This window comes from Mus caroli, unplaced genomic scaffold (assembly GCF_978045245.1).
Source record: "Mus caroli unplaced genomic scaffold, Mus_caroli_1 scaffold_4, whole genome shotgun sequence".
NCBI classification, from domain to species: domain Eukaryota; kingdom Metazoa; phylum Chordata; class Mammalia; order Rodentia; family Muridae; genus Mus; species Mus caroli.
This window is the reverse complement of record NW_028227259.1, coordinates 74620281-74648250: the sequence shown is the minus strand read 5'-3', so window position 1 is coordinate 74648250 and position 27970 is coordinate 74620281. Positions and strand designations below refer to the sequence as shown.

The 27970-nt window shown below is 40.4% G+C and overlaps 1 protein-coding gene across 2 annotated transcripts in view; it reads right to left on the bottom strand.

Annotated features, from left to right (window-relative positions):
• Positions 1-626: 626 nt before the first annotated feature.
• The window catches only part of Gabrb1 (gamma-aminobutyric acid type A receptor subunit beta1), a 500511-nt gene continuing 473167 nt past the window's right edge, over positions 627-27970 (bottom strand). For both annotated transcript variants that reach the window (XM_029477413.2, XM_021162619.3), the window contains exons 8-9: positions 27377-27621; positions 627-11576 (exon numbers count right to left, since the gene is read on the bottom strand). In XM_029477413.2, coding sequence (XP_029333273.1) covers positions 11232-11576; positions 27377-27621 — 590 coding nt within the window. In that variant the 3' untranslated portion in view covers positions 627-11231. The remainder of the gene's footprint in view (positions 11577-27376; positions 27622-27970) is intronic.

Sequence of the window (27970 nt, the reverse complement as noted above, 5' to 3'; positions counted from 1 at the left end):
CAAGAGGGTAGATTGCAAAATTGATTAGTGGAGACTGAAAAACACAAGGGGGGGAAAAAAAGAAAGAAAGAAAAACCAAACAAACCACTTGATGTCCTGTGACATAATTTGGTGAGCTTAGCTTAACAGAGCCTGTGAGGCAACAGAAGGTGTGTATTTCTTCCTGCGTGGATGTAGCACCTGCTTTGGAAGCCACAGACCATCAAACACAGGGTGCTATGAATTAAAGTAGCAGATGCTGGTTTGGTGGGTTTGGATGAATTTTGGATTCAGTCAAGTTTTCAGTGAAGTAATTGCCAATGAGGTGTTTGAATCACTGCCGGCAGCGGTCATTTTGAATCCTCTAATGGGACTTGAATTCCCAGCTCCCCTCTCTCCCACCCTTGCCCCGCACAACTGTGGCAAGCCTTTGCTACAGATTCAGATTCAGCCCCTTAGTAAAATTCAGATTTTTTTTTTCAGAGATGATAGGCAGCCAGGAGAGGTTTTTGTTTGTTTGTTTTGTTTGTTTTGTTTTTTTCCTTTTGAGTAAGTCATCTTCAGTCTATATACTTTTCTCTCAAACAGTTTGATTTTGTTTATCCAGCACTATATACCCTCCCCTTCCCTCCCTTAATCTTCTGAGTGACGTACCAGCATCACATCTGCATCACAGTGGCACAAAATGCTACGTGGTGGTGGAAACCAAAAGCTTATTTTAAAAAGTTAAAGCATTTTTTGGACCCTGCAAGCATGTAAACCATGGGGAATTTTCAAAAACCTCAGGCAGTCTTGACCTTTTAAAAGTGTCACGTGGGTAGCTTTTATCAAGAGAATTATTGGCTTATTTTAAAATATGGGACTGAGCAACAGTGAATAAATACACATGTATAAAATCATAAATATTCCTTCCCTTAGAAAAATAGTGGGTGTTCTGAATATAAAAGGTCACTTGGATACATAATTCTCACTACAGTGAATTAGAATGGTCCAGGGACTCGCCTAAAAATATCTCAAGGACACTACTGAAAAACACATTTCAAGCTTTCTCCAGTGAATATTTTTTTTTTTAAAAAGATAAAGAAAAGTCAGATATTAATGTGTTGCTAAAAAAATGAGGGAGGTCAAACACACTTCAATTTGATGTATTGAGGAAAATGTACGTAGAAAACCACACTACCTAGTAAACCCGTGTGTCTGGTTGTCTTTGGGGGGTTACGTTGGCAAAATCTATTCTTTTCCTTTTTCTGTTTTTAGGAAAACATGTAACAGCACAGCAGGGATGCCATCCATCCCAAGGGTCACAAGAAGGTTGTTCCTGTTACCTGCTTTTCAATGAACCGAGTAGCAGTGGTGAATGTTAAGAACTGTCTATCCTCCCTAGCCCGTGCCAAGTCTTCTACTAACATCTTAGAAGAAGTGGTACTTGCTGTGCAAATATCCTCTGGGACTGTTCTCTTAAGACTGCACATTGGAGTGTTCCATTGACAATGCAATGCTGTTTCAACTTCCAATGCCCCATAGAACATACATTCAAAAGACTTTTAATAAGGCAGGCATGGATTAGTAGGGGTAGAAATGAAATGGGAGAAAAAAAATGCTCCCTTTCCCCATAGAGGAAAAGCAGAAGTAATTAGGATGGAAAATTCTGTCCTGCTAGAGCTTGTGTAGAATGGAGGTATTATAAAGAGCAGGTCTGCTCACTCACAGTCAGTGGGGAAAAAATATCCCGGTGTCTACTCTGTATGGGGTCAGATAGAGCTCGACTGTAAGCATAATCTTATTTTTAAATTTATTTAGAGATTGTATGCATGGGGTCCTACAAAAGACTTAGAAACTAGGGTGTTTACTCTTAAGAACGATTTTGTTTTTGAGGCCGAATGTTTACAAGAGTACTGGAAACACACAGACTATCCCATCACATTGGACAGAGTTGTTTCCAGAAGTGATGGGTGCCAGCAGGGGAGGGAATGAAGATGGGTACTCAGATGGATATTTTGGGTGCTGCTGGCTTGCAACTTATCATCGAGGTGGAGCTAGGAAGAATCCTGACCATGAGATGTAAAGTTTGAAGGGCAGCAATCAAAAGCATTTGGTGATGGTGCCTGGCTGTCGGAGTGAAGGCTAATAAAGGGCTATGGGTCAGTCTTGAAGGAGCCAATTAAAGAGAGCAATGAAAAGCTTAGTGCACAGGAGAGATGAAGCCTGCTTAGGCACAAGATGTGACTCACAAGGGACAAATCATATTTTCTGGGACCGAATACAAGCTCCATCAGAGGACCTATTGGTACTTCCCATATCCTCTGGGTTGCTGAGATCCCATAATTAAAGTGGTCACTTAATTTGTCACTCCAATGGGTGTCTCAGGCACACTGGGATGTACGGTCTTCTAAGAATGATGGTGTGAACCTAAAGAGTGGAGCAGAGCTGGAGCTGCTACTGTGAGGGCTTTTCTTCCTCACTTCCCTTGCACAGTGAAAGGCTCTTATGTGGGGGAGTGAGGAGTGGGGAGAGGGGAGAGTGGATAGAAATAAACTGAACAGTGTCTGGTGGCCACAGGATCTTACTCTTGGCTGTAAGAGCTGACTTCATCTAAGTTTTTGCACTTCCTTGAACTACTCCACCAGCCTGTATTATTGATGTCAAAGGGATTCAATATAGGTCATGTGGGAGAGGTAGAAACTTTGTCTTTGGAGGCAAGAAAAACTGGCAATGAATACCCACTTCACCAGTAACCATCAGATCTGGGTAAGTTACTTAAGCTATTTGGGTTTCTGTGTCCCAACACTGGTGTTATTGAATAACTTCATAGGGCTGGAGTGTAGAGCAAAGTGCTATGGTATAGTGGGAGAGTATTTTCTATACCTTAGTCTAATACGACAGAGTTATTATTGGATAGCTACCCAAAGCCATTCTTAGTTTCATTTTAAATTAATTTATCAATTAATTATGTTGTGTAGCGCTGGGTACTTGTAAGCCTGTTATGATAACCATACTCTTCAGTAAATGGTTGAGGAATGATGCCTGACTCAACCTCAGTCAACAGGACAAGGATGGCTTCTGGGGCTGGTTGAGGAAAGAGTTCCTTGCCTTTAAAAAATAATTCAGGACTTGCCCTGTTTCTGAATATCTTGGATGGTCTGTGCAACCTTGTTGCAGATGTACTGAGTGCTGATAATATTCAGAGAATCAGATAAGAGTCTTGGGTCTTATATTTTTGAAATAAGCACGCTAGACTAGGCACTTCTAATCTTGTTATATGAGCTAAGAATGTTTTGATTGAGTAAGATACTCTGAGAGTCATCTTTTGTTACCTGTACCTGAATGGATCTCAGTAGATACACCTATATTAGTAAATACTAACTTCACCTCAGTTATGACTTAAACACTTAGTTACGACTTCAACACTTCCTCCCTCTAAAAATGATATTGTGAGGTGTGACTCTGTCTAAAGGTTAAAAACATCATGGGGAAGCAGAAAAGAAAGCAACCACATCATTGCTTGAAGAGGAGCAGGAGTCCATCAACACATGGGGAGGTTGGGAGAATCATCTTTGAGGGTCGCCTAAAGCTGGGAGCAGAGCTAATTTTGCAAAAGAGATGGTGTTCTATTCATAGGATGAAATACAGCCGAAAAATGGTATTTCTGCGTGTTATCCTAACATTTTTTTAAAAAAAATTCAATATAATAAATAAAATCTTTCAATATATAGAAGAAACACACATGAACACAATTAAAGCCATATATGACAAATCCACAGACATAGGCAATTGGATGGGAAAAGATTATCCTAACAGTTTTCAACAGTTAGAAGGCTCCCAGGAGAATCATAAACACTTAGTAAAAGTTAAGAATACTTGCAGAAATTACTTTGGTTGTCATGTGTGCTGGCTGGAGAACAACTTCGAGGCCAATCACCACTTGATTAACTTTTTGCTATGGCTGTATCTAAAATATCAGACCAATTTGATTGGTAAAGTAGTGTAGCAGGAGACAAGAGGACAAGGGCAGGAAGGCTGTGTAACAGCTTTTAAGAACTCAGTCTCTTTCATCTAGATGGGTAGCTGCATCTGGCGTGAAAGCTCAAATACATTTGCTCATGTCATTTAGAGACATAGAGAGATGTGAGGTTTAAAACTGGATATGTCTGGAATGAATTTGGGCTCAGACACTGCCTAGAAGATGGCCTTCCATCCATGAGGGAGGGTCATATGGCTTTTTCTTGACTAAGTTAGAGAGGATGGTTTAAGAACATCTAAAATTCCTAAGATCTAAAATTGGAGACCATATCACATGGATGAATGATGTGTGAGTCCCTTAAAGATACTTTTCTAAGATGGAAGATGGAAGATTGTGACATAGGATATTTTAAAAGTAGAGGTATGGAAGAAATATGACTAATACTCAATTCACTTGACACCATGTGGCTAACTCTTAAAGGCATGAGACTAACTAAGACTATTATTAGATTTGTGAGGCTGCATAAACAAGGTCTATGGTGAACCCGCATCATTTGGTTAAACTTCAGTGTAAATGAGCCTCTCTAAAATAACCTTTGAAACTTTGTTCTGAAAGAGAACTTGAAGTCATCAGTGGGCATGTCAAGAGTCACAGTCCTGGGTAGACGCATACCCCCATCCTCATTCCAAGGTGTCTTTCATCTTATCTCCTGGCTCTCTTCACCACATGCTGTTACTCTTTCAATATTATAGGGCATGTTGTTTGCTGTATGTTTAGAGAACTCTGTCTATACATATCATATATCTCTAAGTCTATAGAGATGCTTTATGGAGGAAACGCATCTTACAGAATTCTCTGGTGATAGTTTGGACAGCACATAATGGTTTCTGCAATTGCTAACTTTGTAGAATCTGCTAGAAGGTTGAGATGGGGGGAGTAAATGAGGTAAAATATATGAAGTGTAAGTCTAGCATGATGTACAGAAATGATGAAATAGGTCCAATTCCTAAATGATTATAACCACTGTTGTACAACTTGAGTGATAAGAGATTCTGGGAAGAATAATAGGAAAAATTTAAACACCATATAGTTAAGACTAGGGGAGCCTACACATAGAAAAACATAAATTTATCATGCTACCATGATGTCTTGAAACTTTAAGTTCTGGTATAGATAGTGTAATCAACCATAGGTCTAAGTGCATTATTTTCATTTCTTCTGTATTTTGAAATAAGTTTGGAGAGAGAAGACTTTTGTAAATGTGTGTACTCTTTACATAAAGAACAGAAAGAAAAATAATTCAAGGGCATTCAGAGGTGGTTAAAAGTCTTGCCTCTGAAGACCTTTTAAAGGCATCATGAGTAGGAATTGGGAAGATTTGTTATAATTCATTGTTCATGAGTTAAATGAAGAAATACAATGCAAGTCCAAAGATTGAAGCTGCCATCTAAGTATGAGCAAGATAGCATATAAGCTTCAAAAATGAAATGAAGAATAAATAGAGGAATGGAATTGTTTCCATTGGGTGTATAGTTGGGAAATAATAAGACAGAAGATTTCATCTATTTTATAAAAACCAAGATTGCAAAATATACATATAATATTTTAGTTATTTGAATATATAAAATATATTTGAGAGTGTCTCCTGGTTCCTGTTTCTCCTCCTAGGGAAGCCTGGGAAGAAGCAAGACCCAGGTAATAAATAATACTGCTCCTGTTCATCCTTTTGCTTTGGACTGAGACTGGATTAATGAAGGAATCTGTAACTCTGTGTCCCTAAGGCAAATGAACAAGGTTATTTGGCCTCTCTTGTCTGGACTGACTTGGTCTGATTGTCCACAAGACGTAATGTACAGGTAGTGCAGCTCTGGAGAGTGGAATTCCTTCTCCTCAATTGGCTCAGGAGTATCAATTTTCTCAACTTGAATTCCCACTGGACTTTTTTTTTTTTTTAATAAATTCACGAATTGCAAAAGGTATGGGAGTCAATCAAAAATGGTTCTGAGTCTCTTGATTTGAGTCCCTTAATAAGCCAAAGGCTTCTGAAAAGGTAAGAGAAAAACAAGAAGAAAATCCTGTTAGACTTCTTCAATTTTAATGGGAAATGTCTGCCATGGGAGATGTCAAAACAAACAGAAAACCCTTATTTTTACCCTGCTAGGAATTTAATATTTTCTGGTTTGTAATTCTTTTATTAAAAAGAACTTCTATCAAACACTTGCTGCAGCTTTCAACCATTACATTTTCAATCATTCCAGATAATATGCTATCTGAAGAAAAGCTAAGGTAAAAATCACAATATGTTCTAGCCTGGAAACTGGCAGAATGGATTAGTTCCAACAAGGTGTGTTTTGTGTGTTCAGCCGGTGGTGGGTCACATCTTGGAATTAAAATGTTCCAAAGTAATGGCTCCCTGTGTGTACTCTCCTAACACTTACAATGACACAAAAAATCTTACCTTCAAGGAGGACACCTTTCCCTCTAGCACTAAGAAACTAATCTCTGCCTTCAATTGCTTGGAGAGTCTGAATTTCTGTTGGTGCTCTCTACCTCTCTGGGATTGCTAGCTTGCATGGAAGCACATTCTGTGCTGTAACAGCCCACACCCTGGAGACTTTTGAAAGGACTCTGAAAACTTGGAGGGAGTAATACCTGGAATCATTCAGTTTCCAGGTTCTTCAAACTCAAGTAGCTTCCACCATACACAACCCTTTCTCAAGTTAAATTCCCTCATTTGCCTTCTCTATCAGTTCACACCCAGAAACTTTTGTCTACCTTTAAGAGTAAGAACATAGATCCCCCTGTATCTCTCACATATGAATCTGCCACCTAGCACTATCAAGGCCATTTATCATCTCGACCTGTACCCCCTGCCTATCCTTTGGGTATTTACTGTTCACCCTGATCAGACCCATGCATTCTATTCATGTTTAGTTTTACTAGAAGTTCAATAAGACAAAGTGGAAAAGTTAGAAGTGAAAGCTATTGGCAAAAAAAATGAAGCTTTGGATTTCCTGTGGAATTTGAGCATCGCTTCCATCCCTGACTCCTTAAGCAGCATCGGCAATTCAGTTCTTGATGATACAAATAGCCACAGTGACTGAAAACAACTTATCTATTTTTTTTTTTTTCAATGACTGCTCAAGGAGCAGATTGTCCCAGTTCTGGTTTCTGCTGGTGCTCTGTTCTTTGGCCCCGCAGGTTGGCAGCCTTCTAGGGAGCTGCTGTCCCTGTCAGTGGGTAAAGGCATGAGGCAGTGATCACAGACACCTGGCTATGGCTTACAGCAGAGTCACACAACTGTATGCATGAAAGAGCAAGAGCTGGAGAGATTCTGGTTTGGGCCCGAATCACTAATCATTTCACCTCAGGAATAAAAAGCAAAGGCTTTATAAGCTTATGATATTTACAGTGCTCCAGTTTTCCAAACATCCACCCGAAGTTGAGGACCGCCACACCACAGGGGACAGTTCAGTGAACTATGTACAGAATTTACAAGGAAGTTTACACAGTGTTCTCCATTCCATAAACAAATGGACCTTTGTGTTTTCTTTCAGATCTATGGGTGTTTTTCTCTTGTGGTCGTTCAGGAAGCTGCTGATTGAACCACCTTGAGCAAGTGGTTGCACGCTCCTGTCACCCCTCCCTAGGATAAATGATTATGCATCAAGAAACAAATGGTGGCACATCACCCCTTTGACAAGATATTGTCCAAAGTTTTGGATATGAGAAATCTCATAGACATTTTTTTTCTAGAAAGATTATCCTGTTTCCTTTTCATGTAACTTGGCAGATTGTAATCAAACCCCTTCTAAATGAATATTCATAAATAGTCATTGGTTTTTAGGAAGATGGAACTTTTGTGAATTTTCTATGGCTTTCTTAAAGGAAAGTCCATTTTTCTTAGGACCCTAAAGCCATTACTCCTTTTCTCTGCATCATATTTTTCTCATTTTTAAAAAATCCATCATTGATTGTAGTGTACAATAAAGTATATAGATATACTTTATGCATGTCTACACAAACACGGATTATTCATTCAGCAGGCTTGCCAGCCAGCTGCTGATGCTGTTTGGCAACAGAGGAGATTGAGATACTAATCCTGGATCAGCCAAGCAGAAATAAGCCTTTACCTGGGTCTCTGCCTCACAGAATTGCCAAGCATAAGGAATACCTGATGTTTTATGAGCAGTCACAGTTGTCAAGAAAAAGGTGCAGATGTCTACTGTGCCCACAGCCGGTTAAGTTTTCCACATGATCTGTCCCACTGTCAACCTGTGAAACACAGGGTTCTCTGGATGTAAATGAGGCATAAGAGAGGAAGTCTGCAGCTTTCAGTCTCTTCTGTTCCTTGGTGCAGGGGATTATGGCTATTTTCATAGCAAAAGGAACTTGACTCAATAATAGTTAAATAACAACCCCTGTATAGTGTAATCTGAGTCTTTCAAGAACGGGGGCCATGTGAGGGCATTTATGAATATTTTATGACTTTTATGTTTTATTTACATCATTTTTAGGAAAGAAGAGGGAGAAAAATCAGAGAAGGAAGGTGCTTCCTTGTCAGTGTTTGGCTTGGGAAGGGAGCAGAGAAGAATGGATTAGTCTGGGAGGTGTTCAGAAGGTAGGACAAAGATCATGACCCACAAGCAAGACATCTTTCCTTGGTGCAATAGTAGCTTCAGGTGTCTATTGTCTCTGAGATCAACACCTTGTAGTCAGATTTGCATAATGGTGGCTGTGATCCACATACCATTCCATGCCCAGTGGGCAATTCAGGCCTAATCATTTTACATTTTAAAAGGTTAAAATGTAGGAAAAGTTCAAAATGTTGTTTCCTTTTTTTTTTAATGCAAAAGATGCTTTATATCTAAAACTATAACAAAATCACTTTAGATTTTATAAAGTGCTGAAAACATAAACTATCCCAATCTTTTAGGAGAAGATCTAAGTAGACACTTTCTGATTTAGTTTTTCTTTCTTGAAAGCCACTTGAAGAGCTTTGACATCAGAATGATTGCTGTCTGTTCAGCATCAGGCACCTAATATCCATTCCTGTGTTTAAAATCAGCGACTGCTTAGTGACTCTTGGGTATTAGGAACCTCCCACTACTGACAGGATCACATTCTATTGTGTCCAGGGATTGTCCATGGCAAAGCATCTCTCTCGGCTTGCTGGAAGCTGAACAGAGCTTTTTACAAAGATGACCCTGTGACCCCAGGTTGATGTTAGTTCAACTAGGGAGGTGTGTTCACACACCTGAAAACCTAACTGAAAATTTGTCTTCAAAATCCTAGCACTCCTCATGAAATAGCTGTGATCAGTTTTTTGTTTTGTTTTATTTTGTTTTGTTTAAGGTATAGCGGGATTTTGATATTTTTACTAATGTCTGTTAGTACATCCAGCCACATTCACTTATTTAAGGTTTCTCTTTTCCTCTTGTTTTCTAAATGAATATTTTATATTTTCCTCTTGGGCTCCTTAATATAAATTCCAGCCTTTCCTTTTCAACTGTGACTATAATTGTTAGCAGCTCACACTACTCTGTACACCGATTCTCTTCTCAGAGGAGGGCCAGAGCATCAAATGAGGCAGTCATTCTGTCATCCTGATTAGCCCTGCAGTTCCATGCCTGGATCGTGCCAACCTGGCCTCCATCCACGGCTGGTCAATTTGCGCTCTCACTCAGCCTTGCAAATAAACATAGATAATTTTACAACTCAGACCAAAAGAAAATGAGATTTTAATGCTGCAAAAATGGGAAGAACTCAACAGTAGCTTGTTGAGCATGTTTAGAATTGCGTTGCTTTACTGAAAGTCATGAGAACCACGACCCAGAATAATCCACGAGCGAGATGGGGCAGTGCCATAATGACAGTGATGAATGAGTGGAGACACTTCCGGTCCACGCCTCAGGGGCTGGTGGGCGTGGCTAAAGGCGCAGTGTGTTGCCATTTCAGTTTCTTTTCTTTCTGTGATTTGGCTATACTTTAAAGCTTTTCTTAACCTGGAAATCTGTCTTTGGAGGAAGACATTGATGTGGAGGGTCAGTATTTCCCGGACCATTCATTTTGTAGCTTGAAATGCAGAGTTCAGAGAGCAGATGCAAAAAGTGCCCGCAGAGTCCTATGTGATGAGCTCGCCGCTGTTAGACACTGCTCTCTGGAAGGCTAAGAAGTACATACAATTCGACTTAAGATTTGGCAGTGCAGATAACTGCCCAGGCACCTTTTACATAACATGTAAGTCTTGCCTTCTTCAGGGAAATAGCATTTTTTCCCCCCTCAAGGAAAAAAATTGGTCTCCTCCTCCTTCAAAGCCCTCACCAGCTATACCCCACATATCCTTTCCTTCTCATTGAAGCAGGAACTGTGGAAAATGATCATATGTTTTCATGTCATCAAGCGATTCCAAGGCTCATGAAGGGCAGTCGGGGCTGCTCTCCATAACAGACAGCAAGGAAAACTATCGTTTCCCCCAATTCTCTACTCTTGAGAAGTAAAGAAAAATGGTTTCAGTGACTACCAGTTAGATCAGGCTGGATTCTACTGTTGACTTTGAACATCTAGGCAGTCTGAGAGAGGACCATTGTTAGGAATATCCATGGTCACTGTCAGATGGACACAATAGGGTGAGTTTGGGGAAAAGTGGGAAGAAGCACAAGCTTTAATGCTCCTCCTCCACGGAGCTCCGAAGCCTTTCTGGCAAGGGCTCAGAAGAACTTTAGAGTGGATGGGAACTGACAGTTTTATATACCCTCTTACTGGAAATCTGCAACTTGTCAATGGCTTTATTCTTCTGAGATGCTCAAGTTGTTTTCTTTTTTTTTTCCTTAAATTTCTATTTAATTATTATTATTATTATTATTTTTTTTTTTTTTGGCATCATGAGATGGTTACAGTTTACCCAGAACACAGTGCAGGTAGATAGCAAGGTCCACTGTACATTTTCATTTAAAAATAATCCAGTAAGATCCAGGGTAACTAAGAAAGACTGCCATCAATATCTACCACCCACCCACCTCTCTCTTTGTGTTTGTAAACAAAGGAATTGGTGGAACTCTTACAGAGCTCGTACTTTGGACCACAGTTGACAGGAAAATACCTTTTGTTGTTGCTGTTGTTGTTGAAGTAAACATGGTGTGATAATAAAAACTGACACACAAGATCGAAAACCAACTGGAAGGCTGAATCTCTTACCTCAAAAACCACAGCAGTTAACGCTGTTGGGAATCTGTGGGGTTAAAAAACAAGCGAGGAGGAAGGTAGTCTAAACCGAACCACGAGACTGACCTTAGTGTACATAGTAAAGCCAATAAACGACATTAAAAAGAGAAAAGGTGATGGGGAAGAACATTCGGGACCACTTGTCTATGGAGTTCACGTCAGTCAAGTCGGGGATCTTCACTTTGAGCTGTGAGGCGCGCCTGCGGATGCGCCCCTTGCCGGGTACCCCGTGCCTGTCCAGCCCACGCCCGAAGCCCTCGCGGCTGCTCAGTGGCTTGCGGTACTGGATGCTGGCGCTGTCATACGAGTACATGGTGGCCTTGGGGTCACTTACACCTGTGAGCACCTCGGAGCCACTGGTCTCGTTCCTGATTTCCAGGGTGCTGAGGAGAATATTGCCATGGGCATCAACCTGAGGGCAGAGAAGACCATGCTCAGATGCTCACCAAGGTTGTTCACTGTTCTGTCATTGTCACAGATGGACACATTGGTCCTTTCCATTTCGTGTACACTGCTCTCTTTCAGGAGAAAACTGATTGCATGTGCTACTGACAATGAAGATTATCTGTAGTTCATCTATCTATACTTATCAATCATCTATCAGTCATTCATCATATCTATTAATCTATCTTCTATTACCTATCACACATCCTCTATCTCTGTCATCTATTTATATCATTGACCTATTTCTATCAATCTATTTTCAGCAATGATCTATTTACCTTCTACTTATTTGCCTATCAACAATCAGCCTATATTTATTAGTCATCTATTTCTTATCTATCATTTATCTATCATATATATATATATATATACACACACATACACATATATATATATATATATCTGTCTATATCAACCATTAATTTCTACCCATTATCTGTCATCTATCTATCACTCACTGATCTTTATATCAATTATTTATTTTTATCTTCTATCTACCTATCACCTGTCAACTTATCTTTATTAATTACTTACTGTATAGTAATTTGGGGAGCTTTTCTATTGCCCCTTTTATCTCCCCCAAAATGACATTGTTTTTATTAGCAAGCTTTAAGGACTATAGCTTATGTTCATGTATTCTAATTCTCTATGGTTGCCTGTTTCCCAGCCATGGGTCCTGTTACTTATCATCCTAGTCTTGCCCTGGCTGCTCCTGCTCAGGGCCAGAATCTCCTTCCCACCTGAGTCACTCTCCTTCTCTCTTTGTGCAAAGAAGTCCCGTCTTATCCTCTTTTATGCAGCTATAAGCTGATCAGTTTTTTATTAACTAATCAGAGGTGATGGAAAACCATCCCCCAATGACTTATCACCCACTTAGTTATCTATATTCTATCACTTATGTTATTATTCTATATCTATTTTTTATTTCTCTATCTTTACCCTTCTATTATCTATTGACTTCCATCTATCAATTATCTATGTACCATCTATTCATCTGTATGATATATGCATCTATCTATCTATCTATCTATCTATCTATCTATCTATCTATCTATCTATCACCATCATCATCATCATCTATTATTTTTCTTCTTTCACTACCTATCTAGTTCTAATTTGATTTCTGTTGCTGTTTGTGATGGCTAGTTTTAAGTCAACTTAAAACACGAACTAGAGTCCTCTGAAAGGAAGAAACTTCAATGGAGAAAATGCCTCCCTAAGATCATCTCTGCCTGATATGGCATTTCTCAGTTGAGCTTTGCTCTTTGCAGACTGGCATCCGCTAGAGTCAAGAGGATGGAAAACTCACCAGCACAACTGACCTCCTTGTCAACTTGACAGACAAAGCAGTATTAAACTAGTAACCTTTCCTTTCCTGTATATTCCCAAGATCTCTTGTTAATATCACAATATAAACCATAACTCTAAAGGGCACTTTTACATTATTGATTGATGCGGGAGAACTCAGTCTATTGTGGGTGGTGCCATTTCAGGGCCAGCGGTCCTAGGTTCTATAAGAAAGCAGGCTGAGCAAGCCATAGGGAACAAGCCAGTAAGCAGCACCTCTCCATGGCCTCTGCATCAACTCCTGCCTCCAAGATCCTGCCCTGCTTGAGTTCTTACCCTGACATCCTTTGGTGATGAACAGCAATGTGAAAGTGTAAACTGAATAAATCCTTTCCTCCCCAACTTGCATTTTGGTTATGGTGTTTCATTGCAGCAATAGAAGTCATAATTAAGACATTGTTAAAAAATACTTTGACCAAAAACTACTTGGGAAGGGAAGGAGTTGTTTAGTTTACACTTTGAGATTATAATCCAATATTGAGGGAAGTCAGGTCAGGGACTCAGTGAAAAACTTGGAGACAGGAATGATGGAGGAACTGCTTGCTGGCTCTCTAGCTTAATCAGGTAGTTTTCCTATACAGCTGAAGCCCACATGCCTAGGCATGGTGTTATCCACAGTGGACCAGGTTGTTCGGCAAGAACTATCAAGATAATCCCCTCACAGACACGAATCCAGGCCAGTCTGAATTGGGCAATTCTTGTATTTATTCTTTTCTAGGTGGTTCAAGGTTGTGTCAAATTAGCAATAGAACCTAACCAGCACGTATTTCCTGGTGCTTGTTTGCTTTCTATTGCTGTGGTAAAACACCATGACCAAAGAAACTTGGAGGAGGAAAGGGCTTATTGAATCTTACAGCTCCCAAGTTATGACCCACCAATGGAGGGAAGTCAGAGCAGGAACATAAGCAGGGCAGGCCTGGAGCCAGGAACTGAAGGAGGAACACTGCTTACCTCCTTGCTCCCCATGGCTCTCTCTGTTTGCATTAAAAAAAAAAATCCAGGACTTCCTTTCAGGGGCAGTACCACCCACAATGGGTTAGGCCCTCCCACATCAATCATGAATCAAGAAAATGCCCCTACAGACTTGCTTACAGACCAATCTGATAAGGCAATTTTCTCAACTGAACTTTGCTCTTTGCAGAGTGGCTTCCGCTAGAGTCAAGAGGATGGAAAACTCACCTGCACAACTGACCCCCTTGTCAACTTGACAGACAAAGCAGTATTAAACTAGTAACCTTTCCTTTCCTGTATATTCCCAAGATCTCTTGTTAATATCACAATAGAAACCATAACTCTAAAAGTCCCAGCTTCTTGGAACATTTAAACATTTTAAAAGACAAGTCTCTTTTAAAAGTCCTTACAAACCTAGAGTCTCACTGGGAACGAGGCAGAGCAGTTAAGATCGCTTAGTGCAGCATTCAGTTGCCAATACCCAGGTCAGGTGGCTCCCAACCTCCTACAACTGCAGCTCCAGGAGATCCATCCAGTGCCCTATTCTGGCCTTCGTGGGCACATGCACTCCTCACATGGACACCCAGGCCACAAAGACGTAAGTTAAAATATTTCTTTTTGAGTTTGTAGTTCAAGGTAAAAATAATAAATCACTAGTTAACATGTGTCAAGATGGGATGTCAAACAGCTGGTGAGGGAAGGAAGGAAGGTTACAAAGGCAGATTGTGAGGTAGAGTGAAGAAGTCAAAGGTATTGCATTATAGCACAATGCCTTCTAAATTGGAGACCTTACACATGGAGGCCTGGGAAGATGACATCTCACAGGAGGGGCTGCTAATGCTTCTCTTTGTCTGTGTGGGATGCAGCTCTAGCCTAAAGGTGTGTGTGTGTGTGAGTGTGTGTGTGTCTGTGTGTAGTGTTCACACCATATAATGCGTGGAAAAGTCACACCTGAGAAAGTTTGTTGCTGAAGTCGTGGAGCTGAAGTGATAAGGATGTGTACTTTAGAAGATGGATTGAACATACGGCTTCTAGGTCTGAAATACTCAAGAAAAACATAAAACAGATGTTTAAGGCACATACCTCATTGAGGTGCATTGATGATATTGGAAATCATGATGTCATGTTTCCTATTAAATGCTGATGTAATGATTTCATCAGAGGGAGAACTTATTGCTAGGTACAGGAATTTTCGTGAAAGCAAGCAACTGAGATAAAGTCTGGAAGGATGTAAGCATGGCAGAGCAAGGAACTGGGGGTTGGAAGCTGTGTTCTCATTCTGATTATTTCATTAACTGATGAGCAATGATCTTGGCTTAGTCAAGATCTTATTATTCTCATGCATAAATGGGTGCTTTTCTCTAGATAATCTAAGGGATGTGTTTCCAGTCTTTGGCAGTCTTTGATTATGGAGTATAATATTGCAACATAGTATGTCACAAATATGTTAAAAACCCCAAAATTTGTAAAATTCAATTCTTCATCTATATTGTATACATTGTGTGGTTTAATTATTATGATCAGCTAAATAAACAAGTTTAAAGACACTGTAATAAGCCAGAGGTGCATGTGGTTCTCATTAACCTGGTGTTGGGATGTGGCTTATATTTTTCTTAAGTTGGTGCATATACACAGACACTTAAGGAGTTTGTGAGATTTATTACTTCGTGTAATAAATAATAAATAATTATTAATAAGTCGCCTCAAAAATAGACTATAGTAGAAACCATAGTTTCAAGTGGTTTTTTGACTCATAAAGAATGAATCTAGCTCTAGAACTTTCTATGAATGTTGAACTCATTGTTTAATTATTAAATTGGCAGTACAGTGTCCTTTTTGAGGAACATTTAAGAAGATCCACATAAGAATCCTTTTATACTTCCAGGAACTTTCCTCACTAAAATTGGGTTATTGTAAAAGCTGATGTTATAGACTTTGCTTGTGCATGCCTGTGCATGCCTGTACATGTGTGTGTTGTGTGTGGGTGTGCAGTATATATACCTATGTGTGTATCTATGTGGTGTATATGTGTGTGTGTGCATGCCTTTGTGTGTGCATCCCTGTGTGTGCACTTTTATGTGTGTGTGTGCCAGATGGCTTATTCACACAGCACTGATGCAGCTTCTCCCAAAATAAGAGCCAGAATGTAAATGGCTATTGTTTTTTTTTTTTTTTTTTTTTTTTACATCTTCAGACATACCAAGAAGGCATGCTATGTATCTGTACTGCCTGGTTAATGAGGGATTGACATCTGAGTGAAGCATGACTCAGACAATAAGGATGTTAAACCTCAAGGCAGATGGAATTAAAGCAAAAGAGAATGGAAACCTGATGGACCTTTACAGAGGTGCAGACTGTTAGATGTTTTATCGCATTGTTGGTGGTGACATAGCTGCTCTGTAGGATGACCATACCCACTGTTCCTAAAGGAAGGACATGCCTTCCTACATTCATTTCCAGGCACAAGTGAGTCATGATCACACCCAACTTTTCATCTCTTCTCAGCGATCAGCGCCGACTATGCGCCAGGCATATTTACAAAGAGGTGATTGGACATGGCTCTGCTTCATCTGGATTTTCCCCTCCCTTTGATTTGTTCACCGTGAGGGTTCAATGTCCAACCACAGTGTGAAGGGTCTGCACCCGGATACACTTGTGGGTAAGAACTGTGGTTGATCATGATCAGTGACTTCAGATGGGTCTGATAATGTCGTGATCATAGTACCTATATTCATGAAAAAAATCCATTATTGATCTTCGTTTTACGTTAACAGCATCATTGAATCTAAATCTATAGAAAATGAACCTTGTGAGTAGGGCTTCAGGAAGAGATGTAAGGAATTTCTCTTTCTTCCACTTCAGATGCATTATCTAAAGCAGAGTGTGATGATTTGTATCTGCTCAGGAAGTGGCACTATTAAAAGGTGTGGTCCTGTTGGAGTAGGTGTGTGACTCTGGGCTTGACAATGCTCATTCTAGCTCCCTAGAAGTGAGTTTTCTAGCAGCCTTCAGATGGAGATGTAACTAACTCTCAGCTCTGCCTGCACCATGCCTGCCTGGATGCTGCCATGCTTCCGGCCTTGATGACACCAGCCCCAATTAAATATTGTCCTTATAAGAGTTGCCTTGGCAGAGTCCCTGATGGAGGAGTTAGAGAAGGGACTGAAGGAACTGAGGGGATTTGCAGCCCTATGGAGGGGAACAACAGTGCCAACTGGCCAGATCCCCCAGAGCTCCTGGGGACTGGACCACCAACTAAAGAGTACATATGGAGGAACCCACGGCTCTGGTCGCATATGTGGCAGAGGATGGACATCAGTCCATCCTTCTTGGACATCAGTGGGAGGAGTGGCCCTAGGACCTGAGGGTGTTCGATGCCACAGTTTAGGGGAATGCCAGGGTGGGAAGACAGGAGTGGGTGGGTGGAGGAGTACCCTCATAGAGGCAGGAGGAGGGGGAGGGGATGGAGGCTTCAGAAGGGGAGATCTGGAAAGGGGAAAACATTTGAAATGTAAATAAAAAATATCCAATTAAAAAAAAAGAATTGCTGGAAATCAGTCTGGCGGTTCCTCAGAAAATTGGACATAGTACTACCGGAGGATCCAGCAATACCTCTTCTGGGCATATATCCAGAAGATGTCCCAACCGGTAAAAAGGACACATGCTCCACTATGTTCATAGCAGCCTTATTTATAATAGCCAGAAGCTGGAAAGAACCCAGATGTCCCTCAACAGAGGAATGGATATAGAAATTATGGTACATTTACACAATGGAGTACTACTCAGCTATTAAAAAGAATGAATTTATGAAATTCCTAGCCAAATGGATGGACCTGGAGGGCATCATCTTGAGTGAGGTAACACAATCACAAAGGAACTCACACAATATGTATTCACTGATAAGTGGATATTAGCCCAAAACTTAGGATACCCAAGATATAAGATACAATTTGCTAAACGCATGAAACTCAAGAAGAATGAAGACCAAAATGTGGACACTGTGCCCCTTCTTAGAATAGGGAACAAAACACCCATGGAAGGAGTTACAGAGACAAAGTTTGGAGCTGTGATGAAAGGATGGACCATCTAGAGACTGCCGTATCCAGGGATCCATCCCATAATCAGCTTCTAAACGCTGACACCATTGCATACACTAGCAAGATTTTACTGAAAGGACCCAAAGATAGCTGTCTCTTGTGAGACTATGCAGGGGCCTAGCAAACACAGGAGTGGATGCTCACAGTCAGCTATTGGATGTATCACAGGGCTCCCAATGGAGAAGCTAGAGAAAGTACCCAAGGAGCTAAAGGGATCTGCAACCCTATAGTTGGAACAACATGATGAACTAACCAGTACCCCGGAGCTCTTGTCTCTAGCTGCATATGTATCGAAAGATGGCCTAGTCGGCCATCACTGGAAAGAGAGGCCCATTGGACTTGCAAACTTTATATGCCCCAATATAGGGGAATGCCAGGGCCAAAAGAATGGGAATGGGAGGGTAGGGAAGTGGGGGGCGGTATGGGGGAGTTTTGGGATAGCATTGGAAATGTAATTGAGGAAAATATGTAATAAAAAAAAAAAAAAGAATTGCCTTGGTCATGGTGTCTGTTCACAGCAGTAAAACCCTAACTAAGTCACAGAGTTTACATGGTAAAGGAAGGGTGGAGTTGTATACAGGTAGCCCTGAGGACTGTCACTTCACTCTTTACTGGATGGGCATATTTTCTGTGCTGCAGGAGGGAATTTTATGATGAACATGGATAAACATTTAAAGTGATCACTTGTTCACCCCCCACCTCCCCCAAATTCAGCAAATGTTTATAGAGTGGATGCTGGGCTTCAGGTACTGTGGCAGATGTGGCTATAGTACAATATGTCCCTTATTCTAGAAATGGAAAGATCTCAATGAATACAACTCTTAATATTATACTCTCCTATACAAACACGAAGCTCTCTCTCCTTGAACCGACTGTCAATCTTTTACTGGACAAACAGTGTGACCTCTGTTTAATATGGGCACTCAGTGCTCTTTCAAATGCCTCCTTTATGTTTGCCTCCTTGTGACTCAGAACCTTTCCATTATCTTCCTCCCTGGTGACCATGTTAGTTGACCTCGGTAGCAGCTGGCCACAAACAAATGGAAAGGCTCACGTATGAAGGGAAGCCTTAGGAAGAATGGATAGCTGGCTTCTGATGTCGATCTCTCTCCATCCTTCCTTTAGTACAGGGCTTGTAAACACCTTGGTTGTAAATTCTAAATCTGGAAAGACAGTGGTGAACAAAGCAGACAAGGTTCTTAAAGTCGTGGGGCTTACATTCTTATATTCTCAAGGAGGATAACAAGAAGTACCTTCTCCTCCCAGCAGCAATCTCTTTAAAAATCAACATAAAGAAAACTGTCATTTATCGTTTATTTCTATTTATCTCCCTATCTCACTCTCTCTAGCTCTATCTTTCTAACTCTCTCTGTATCTATCTATCTATCTATCTATCTATCTATCTATCTATCTATCTATCTATCTATCTATCTATCATCTACCTATCTGGTAGACTTTAGAGCAAACACAGGATTACTAGAGGAGAAGAACATATGCCTCAGAACTGATTGTATGATTCCAGAACATTCTACAGATTTGGGATCAAGTTCAGCTTAGTTTCCAGCCTGAATCATGTTCTCCAGAATTCAGACTTGACAGCTCCCCAACTGCACAAGATAATCCTTAAAATAAACCTTGTTAGAAGTTGCTGGTTCTGTTTTTTTTTTTTTTTTCTTCTGGAAAATCCTGACTGATGAAAATGGGTATGCACAAAAATTCTGAGGGAGGCTCTAAAATGACAGGAATCCAGGAACCAGCAAGATGACAGCCATGTCTCCCTCAAGAGAAACATGAAACAAATGAGGCAACATACTCCTATCTTGGCTCAGCCTCCATATTATTCTTTCTCTCTGCCTTCATCGCTCCCTCTACCCACCCCTTTGTAAAAAAATATGTTAGCACTTGCTGAGTTTAACCATTCTGGATATTCTCAATATACAAACACAGCAGAATTCATTCCAGTGTAATTGAAATAAAATACAATCTTGTTGGCAGTGACAGTTTTAAAGCCTTCTTGAGGTACACCTTCAGGCTCAATTCGTGCTTCAAGCAGTATGTAATTTCCTTCTTGCTGGCCGATTCAAAAAGATTCATATATACTAAATGATTCTGAACTACCAAGCAGGGAATAAGTAAGGTGACGCTGCCTGTGGAATTAGCCAACTCCGTGTCCTTGAGAAGCCCACAGTCTATTTGATGAAGCAGTCTCGTGTGAATAGTGGTCTCTGTGCATTGCCACAGATAGCCTGGAGGGCCACAGCTTCTGTGCACTTCCCATGCCTGTCACATCTGATCCCTTGGCCTGGACTTCCATTTCTGGGGTCTGGGTTTGGGGCTGTGGGCAGCTTTGTTCATGGATTTTACATTTCCTTGTGTGTTCTGGAAACTACTAGCAGAAACACACACTTTACTATCACGTTGAGAAAGGGCAGATGGTTAAGCACAAACCTACATACATGCAAACAAATACACATGTTCTAAATATACTTTAAAATATATATTAAATATATTAACACATAAATATATAAGTATATTAACTATAATAATAAATGGAAACAATGATGAAGATAAAATGAGGTTACTGGCAATTTTCTCAAACATTGCTCAGGGAGAAAATATGATTTTGAGTTCCTTTTCACATTTCTTTCTCTTCCTCTGTATTAACAAGTGCAAATGGCTCTACTTAAACATGTCTAGATTCTGACCATCTCCCTACACAATGGCCCATAGCTCCATAACTGATCTTCCTGTTATCTAAGAATGTGGCCCTTCAGTTCTTTTTCTATGCACAGCAGCCAGAGTGATTCTATAGGATGCCAAACAGATGATTTCTTCTCTGCTCAAGCCTTTCTTAGCTATTTCCCAAAGGCACAGAATGAAATCTAAGATTTGTATCCTAGTCCCTAAATACCACATATGCAATCACCTTTCTCGCTGCTATTTCTCTTGAGAATTCTGCTCAAAGCAGAATCTGGGTCTGTTCACGAGAAAGAGAGGAAGGGTCTTGCTCTGTAGCCCGTTTGAAGCTCTGTAGCTTCAAAATTGGATTTCTTCTGACTCAGCCCTGCCACCACTGAGCTGGGAAGCCGTCTGTGGACCATTGTGCCTGGCTCTGGTTTTTTCCCACTCCCTTTTTTGAATGCTCAGGGATTTTTTTACCTGCCACTATATTCTCCTGCAGTGCTCTTCAGATGCTTACCAGGCCAGGTTCCTGTTACCTTTTCTGTAAGGCTTCCCCATCCCTTCTATGCACATCCTCCAATGATCTCAAAAGGACATTAGCTCAGATAGGTAGATGCCAGTGACAAGATATCATCCCTTGTAAGTCTTTCTGGTCCTTTTAGAACTGAATCTTAGGTAACCTACAGACTAGCTCAGTTAAAGTTTACAGGAAGGAGAGCCCTAAACTCAAGCTTTCTCCCCTCTCTCTGAGCTCTGTTTTAGTTTCAATGGCCAAGACAGGAGTGTGTGTGTGTGTGTGTGTGCGCGCACGAGTGTGTGTATCAACTGTGACAATTGTTTAAAAAATCTGAATCACTTTTATTTCATCCTTTGTTAACATCCTCCCAGCCTGCACTTTTTACCCACACATCACAAGGATTTTAGTTTGTTGTGGTGATATCTGTTGGTATGGTCTTTCTGATTCCACCTAACTTTCCTCTGGTATAGCCACTCTGGCATTCCATTGTGCATATGGCTTCAGTGGGCCTGGTGGCATCCTTTAGGCTCCATAGATGTGTGTTGCTAAGACCTGAGTATTAGGTGTTTTCTGTTTTATTCATTAAAAACACCAAATTCCGCTTGACAATGTGACCGAAGTCGGTTAAATACAGATAGGCTGAGACCCAGGGCTTATTTTGGTTGTTACTATTAGGTTTGGCATTAGAAAGAAAGTACTTATGGCTGGGCTGGGATTATAGATCTTGACATGATAAAGGTAGAGCTTTTGGGGTTACTGTGAGAGAAATATCTACTGAAAATAATGCCAATTTAAAGGAAATTGGAACTAAGAGATGAAGCAGGAGGGTACCTACATGTTCACAGAACAAAATAGTGAATCAAGCTAGGTTTAGATAAAAGTATGAAGTGTAATATTCATGAGGAAACATCACAGGCTTGTCAGTGGAAACTGTAGAGTTCAAGCTGCTAAATCAAAACAATCAGTTTCATCAAAGATAGGATCCATGCTCCAGCCACCTTGAAGGGAGATGCTGAGCAACACTGAGGTCCAGGATCCAAGGCCAGCAGTATGTTCCCGACTTAAGCATGAGATGTGGACCTCTGAAATACTCATCTTTTCATGCTTCATGCTTTCTGGAGTTCAGTACAACACACAGTTTACTGCACATGCAGAACATTGACTGTCAGTGTTTGGATGATTTCCCACAAAGAACAGAAATGTAGGAGGAGAGGCCGCATCACAGAACTTACATCTAATTACAGTGAGAAAAGTTCTCCATCCTAACCTTTGGAGTTGCAACTTCAATTTGCTAGGAATCTTTCATAGATTCTCACAGTGTTCTTCGTGATTTACGATGACTTTCTGTAGTCTCTGGTCACCGACCACCCCTGCATTTATTCCATCCACTTCATTTATTTGCACACATGCAGGCATAGTGGCCAGTATATACAACTAAAAAAGTTCTGGGTTAGTATTAAAGTATCCCAGAGGCAGCTTGCTTCAAGTCTTGTTTTGCTGTGAAATCTGTCTTTCAAAACTCTAAATACAACTTCAAATGGTGCCCAAGGGGTTCACGAATCTACAGTCTTTATCACCTTGGAGATGGAAACTCTCATAATGTCTGGATTCAGCAGCTGTACTCATATAAAAAAATGCTTCCGTGCAGCTGGTGGAAGTATAAATCAATACAGGGCCTGAACTTCCGAGGTGTCCGTTTGGCTGTCCCTTGACCTAACTGGCCAGCTGAGGCCATCAAAAGTAATGTGCGATAATAATGAACAATGTCACTCCACACTCCAGGACACCAAGACAAATCCTTGAGCCTTTTCAAATGAAAAGTCTAGGAGACTAGACACATATCAATTATGTTTGGCTTTTTATGAGCATCTCATAGGGAAGAATAAGATTACCCAGCTAGAATATTAAGGGGAAATATAATAATTTCTATAAATTTGAATTTAACCACAGGGTAGCCATTTTCAAAATAGCAAAGTTGACATTATTTAACTTCCGGAGACAATATGCTGAGCAGATGAAACTTCTTATTGGACACATTACGGCTCTCAGCCCTTAGCTCACAAGATGATGAGGTCAGGATTGATCAAATCCATGCATTTGCAGGATCATTTTAAGTTGCATGAGATGGTGGACACTGTGTGTTGAAGAGTTTTCTGCCAACTTGACACAAGCTAAAGTCATTTAAGAGGAGAAAAACTTCAATTTAAGAAATGCCTCCATAGAAGCCTGTAGGGTACTTTCTTAATTGGTCATCAGTGGGGAGTTGCCAGCCCATTGCTGGTGGTGGGTAGGTGGGCCAGGTTCTATAAAAAAGCAGGAGGAGCAAGCCAGGGGGGAAAAAGCCAGTAAAAAGCTCTTGTCCTTGGCATCAGCTCCTGCCTCCAGGAGGAGCTTAAGTTTCCTGGCCTGCTTAAGTTCCTCTTCTTACTTCCTTGGATGATGAATACTGCTATTTAGGCCAAGAATCCCTTTCCTTCCCAAGTTACTTTAGATCATAATGTTTCATCACTGCAATAGTAACCCTAATTAGGACACCGTTCAACTATTATTCTATCTACATATGAAGAAGTCAGTAAAATCTTAGCTCTAATCACCTTTGAAGGTTATTTTCAACAGTATACGGCATGATGATTTAGAACGAATACTGGAGCTTCACATAACATGTTTAATAAAAACACTTTATTAATCAGAGAGTTCACTGCCTAATATGAAAGGAGCACTGATTTCCTTCCCTATCAACACACACACATACACACACACACACACACACACACACACACACACACACACACACATCAAATGAAAAAAAAGGAACAGTAAGACAGCATTGGAGAGAAGTCACTGTCTCCTTTTCTCATGAAGATGTGAGAATTTATAAACCATAATAACATGTCATTCAATAATTTGAATGAACTCTAAAATCTTTCATGGAAAAGGTCTCTCTGATATTCATTCATTCTCCTAAGGCATACTTACTTCAGTTCCATCCCATTGTAGCCACTGAGGAAAGAATAGTAAACACACTAGACAAAGGCCCTGTTGCCTCTCGTTGTAAACTACTGTCTAATAAGAGATAACTGCTGAGGAACATCAACACGGACACATGCTATTATGGCAGTCCCACAGCAGAAGTGTAGGATTCCATGGCACAGTGAACAGAGGAAGTAAGTACAAGCAGAACTGTGGTTCCAGTGCAGGCATCTCCAAAGGGCAATGAGCTCAGCAAGATGCAGAGTGATGGGACTGGAACCAATCCCTTCTACTGCACAGGCTGTAATAGTAGTCCATCGAATGACATGTTCAAGCCCGTGACTTACATCCATTCTATTTCATGGTTTCAATTGGGACAGGTAAGCTGAAATGAGCCTCTTTCTCTCCAGTTTGCTTTTGGTCATGGTGTTTTATCACAGCAATAGAAACCCTGACTGAAATAGGTTTTTCTTTTTTTCCTTTCTTTCTTTCTTTCTTTCTTTCTTTCTTTCTTTCTTTCTTTCTTTCTTTCTTTCTTTCTTTCTTTCTTTCTTTCTTTCTTTCCTTCCTTCCTTCCTTCCTTCCTTCCTTCCTTCCTTCCTTCCTTCCTTCCTTCCTTCCTTCCTTCTTTCTTTCTTTCTTTCTTTCTTTCTTTCTTTCTTTGAGACAATACAGGGTTTCTCTGTGTAGCCCTGGCTTTCCTGGAACTCACTTTGTAGACCAGGCTGGCCTCGAACTCAGAAATCCACCGGCCTCTGCCTCCCGAGTGCTGGGATTAAAGGCGTGCGCCACCACTCCGGTATGAATGTGCTATACCTTATCTAATCTCTCTTTTATTTCAGAATATTTCGGTTGCTTCCAGTTCTAGTTTGTACTTCTGCTTCCTGCAGACTTTAAAATATATTAATTATAGCTTATTCTTAAGGTCAGCATTGGAAAGTCTTAAAGCTACATTGCTCTTGGCTGTGATGCCATTTTTCTGTTTCTGCTCAGGTATATTAATATTTTACTATGGACCAGATATTTGGAATGACATATTATAGAGACTCTGGGATGTTTTATCATCCCTGGAGAATTTTGTCTTTTTATTTTTTTTAGGAACTGTAATCACTAACATATTACCCAGAGTAGGGGGAAACTTGGTTTTATTGTATTGTAATCCTTATTCTTATGACAAAAACTTTATTCCTAAATTAGGATTATTTTGGGAATTTAATGGAAAACTTAATACATTTCCTATATGAATGGGTTAGAAATAAACTCTAATTCCAGGTGCTGAGTTCTGTACTGTGGAAACCAGGTGAGACCTGATTTTCTTTCTTTGTTGTTGTTTGTTGTTTTGTGTTTTTTTCCTGTGAGTCTTTAGCCATAGTTCCTCTTGTGACTGCCTTAGCAATTTTTTTCTGTTGCTGTAAAGAACTTAAGAAAGCTATAAGTCTCTGAGATATAAGCTTGCAGTCCTGTTTCATTTACAGTCGAGAACTAGGGAGCAATGGACTCCCTCTCTTAACTAACTGCCTTTTTTTTTTTAATGCAATTCAGGAAAGGGGCTAATGTTTGCAATGTAAATAAAGAAAATATCTAATTAAAAAAAATGCAGTCCAGGACCTAAATCCAGAGAATGGTGCTATACTCTGTAGGACAAGTCTTCCACGAACCTAACCTCAATCAACCTGAGATAATCCCTCATAGGCACATCAAGGGCTAAACCAAACTAGATATATCCTCCCAAGCACATTTGGAGCCTTGTGTCTTAGATGAGTCTACATCCTGGCAAGCTAACACTCAGTATGAACCATCAAATGGCCATCTTGACTTCTCGGCCTCTTCTCTGGACATTCAAAGGAGGTTTATTTATTTTTTATTTTTTTAAAGAATTATTTATTTTATGTATATGAGAATTGCATGTATAGCAGTGTGCCCGAAGAGAGCGGCGCCAGATCCCATTATAGATGGTTGTGAGCCACCATGTGGTTGCTGGGATTTGAACTCAGGACCTCTGGAAGAGCAGTCAGTGCTCTTAACCACTGAGCCATCTCTCCAGCCCCAAAAGAGGTTTATACACAGAGTTTGAGTATCGGCTACTGTACTTTTTTTTTGGAAAAGGTACTTCAGGTACCCTGGATATATCAGCATCTCTGCTTTGACTCATCCAGCCAACAAAACTGCAATTTCCTGCTGAAGTGCTGCTGGGGAAAGCTGTGTGCCTCACACCCTGTGGTTCTCAAAGTACAATTCACTCTTCCTTGGAAGGCCAGGGCTTTCCTGTCATTTGCTTGTTTTTGGTCACTAAAATCTTTAAGCAGAATTAAAAAAAAATTGCCAGGTTTTATAACTCCAATCTATAAGAGAGCTACAAACTACTTTATAATTTAAAATACTTTGTATTTTAATTTTGACAGCACACCCCCCTCTGCCTTCCCCTCCCCCCTCCCCATGCTGAGAGAAGTGTTTGTAAATTCCACATCCAACTGTTTTTGTGGTTGAGTCTGAGCTTATGACTTAACCACACATGAATATCCCCAGTTCTGCTGAGGGTAGTCAGCTAATTCTCCCCTTGGTTTACAGAGCAGAGTTCAATGTTTTTCCACTTGTAATTTTGCACACAACTTAGAATCAATCTTAATGGACTTGAGGCTAAGCTCATCCATAGGCACACACTATGGTTGAGGTCTGGGCTTTGTGTTTACCCCTGGTTTTCATGTGTTGGAAACTGCATTCCCAGAGTGAGGGTGCTGGGAAGTAGATCTTCAAGAGTCATAGCTTAGTGAGAGGTGGTTAGCTAATGGAATGCGCTGTCCTAGGAAGGGGCTCAGAGAGTCCCACATTTCTGTCTCGATTTCTGCTTTGTGACATAATCGCTTTGCCCTACATATAACTTACCAACATCCATAGTGGGCAAAGTCAGTATCATGCTGTTCAGACTTGCAGCCTACAAAACTGTATGCTAAACAAACTCCTTTTCTTTATAAGATCAGCCTGCTTCAGCTATTTTGTTACAATCATGCAAACTAATACATATGCTATTAATTTATATAGTTTTTAGTCTAATTTCTTTAGTCAAATATTCTCAGATCTGTAAACTGAGGCCTTAATAAGAACAAATAATGGTTCATAAACATGTTTTCCTGTTAAAAATATTCCCGGGCACCCCATCATTGACAAAGATAATAGGGACGGTATTAGCAATATACAATGCCTTACTTGGACTTTGTTCATCTCCAGTCTGTTCTTTTCATTGGCACTCTGGTCTTGTTTGCTCGCTCCCTTTTTCTGAGGGCCTTTTCCGAAGAAAATGTAATTGACAAAAGCGTATTCCAGTAGAGCCAGGAACACAAACACAAAACATCCCATGAGATAGATGTCAATCGCTTTGACATAAGGGATCTTCGGCAAAGTCTCCCTGAGGTGAGTGCTGATGGTGGTCATGGTCAGCACCGTGGTGATTCCTGTGGACAGAAAGCAGAAGCTAAGCTGAAGGCACCTTGGTGTAGCTGTGTTTTCCAAAGCCAAGAAGATAAATGCTGCCCCTTTATGTTGTACTGCCACAGTGCAGTACAATTGATGGCAGGACCACGAGCAACCACTGGTGGACGAAAGCTCACACATTTCTAAAGACAAGATGACAGGCTTTCTCTGTTACTAAGACATGACATAGAATGCACAGAGAATGGAGTGCTGATGATGCTCTAAAAATAAGCACACACACACACATGTATGCTAATATATGCTTCATCCATAGCAATATTTATCTATATCATTTATATCTATATCTTTGAAGAAAAAGGCTGTGAAAAG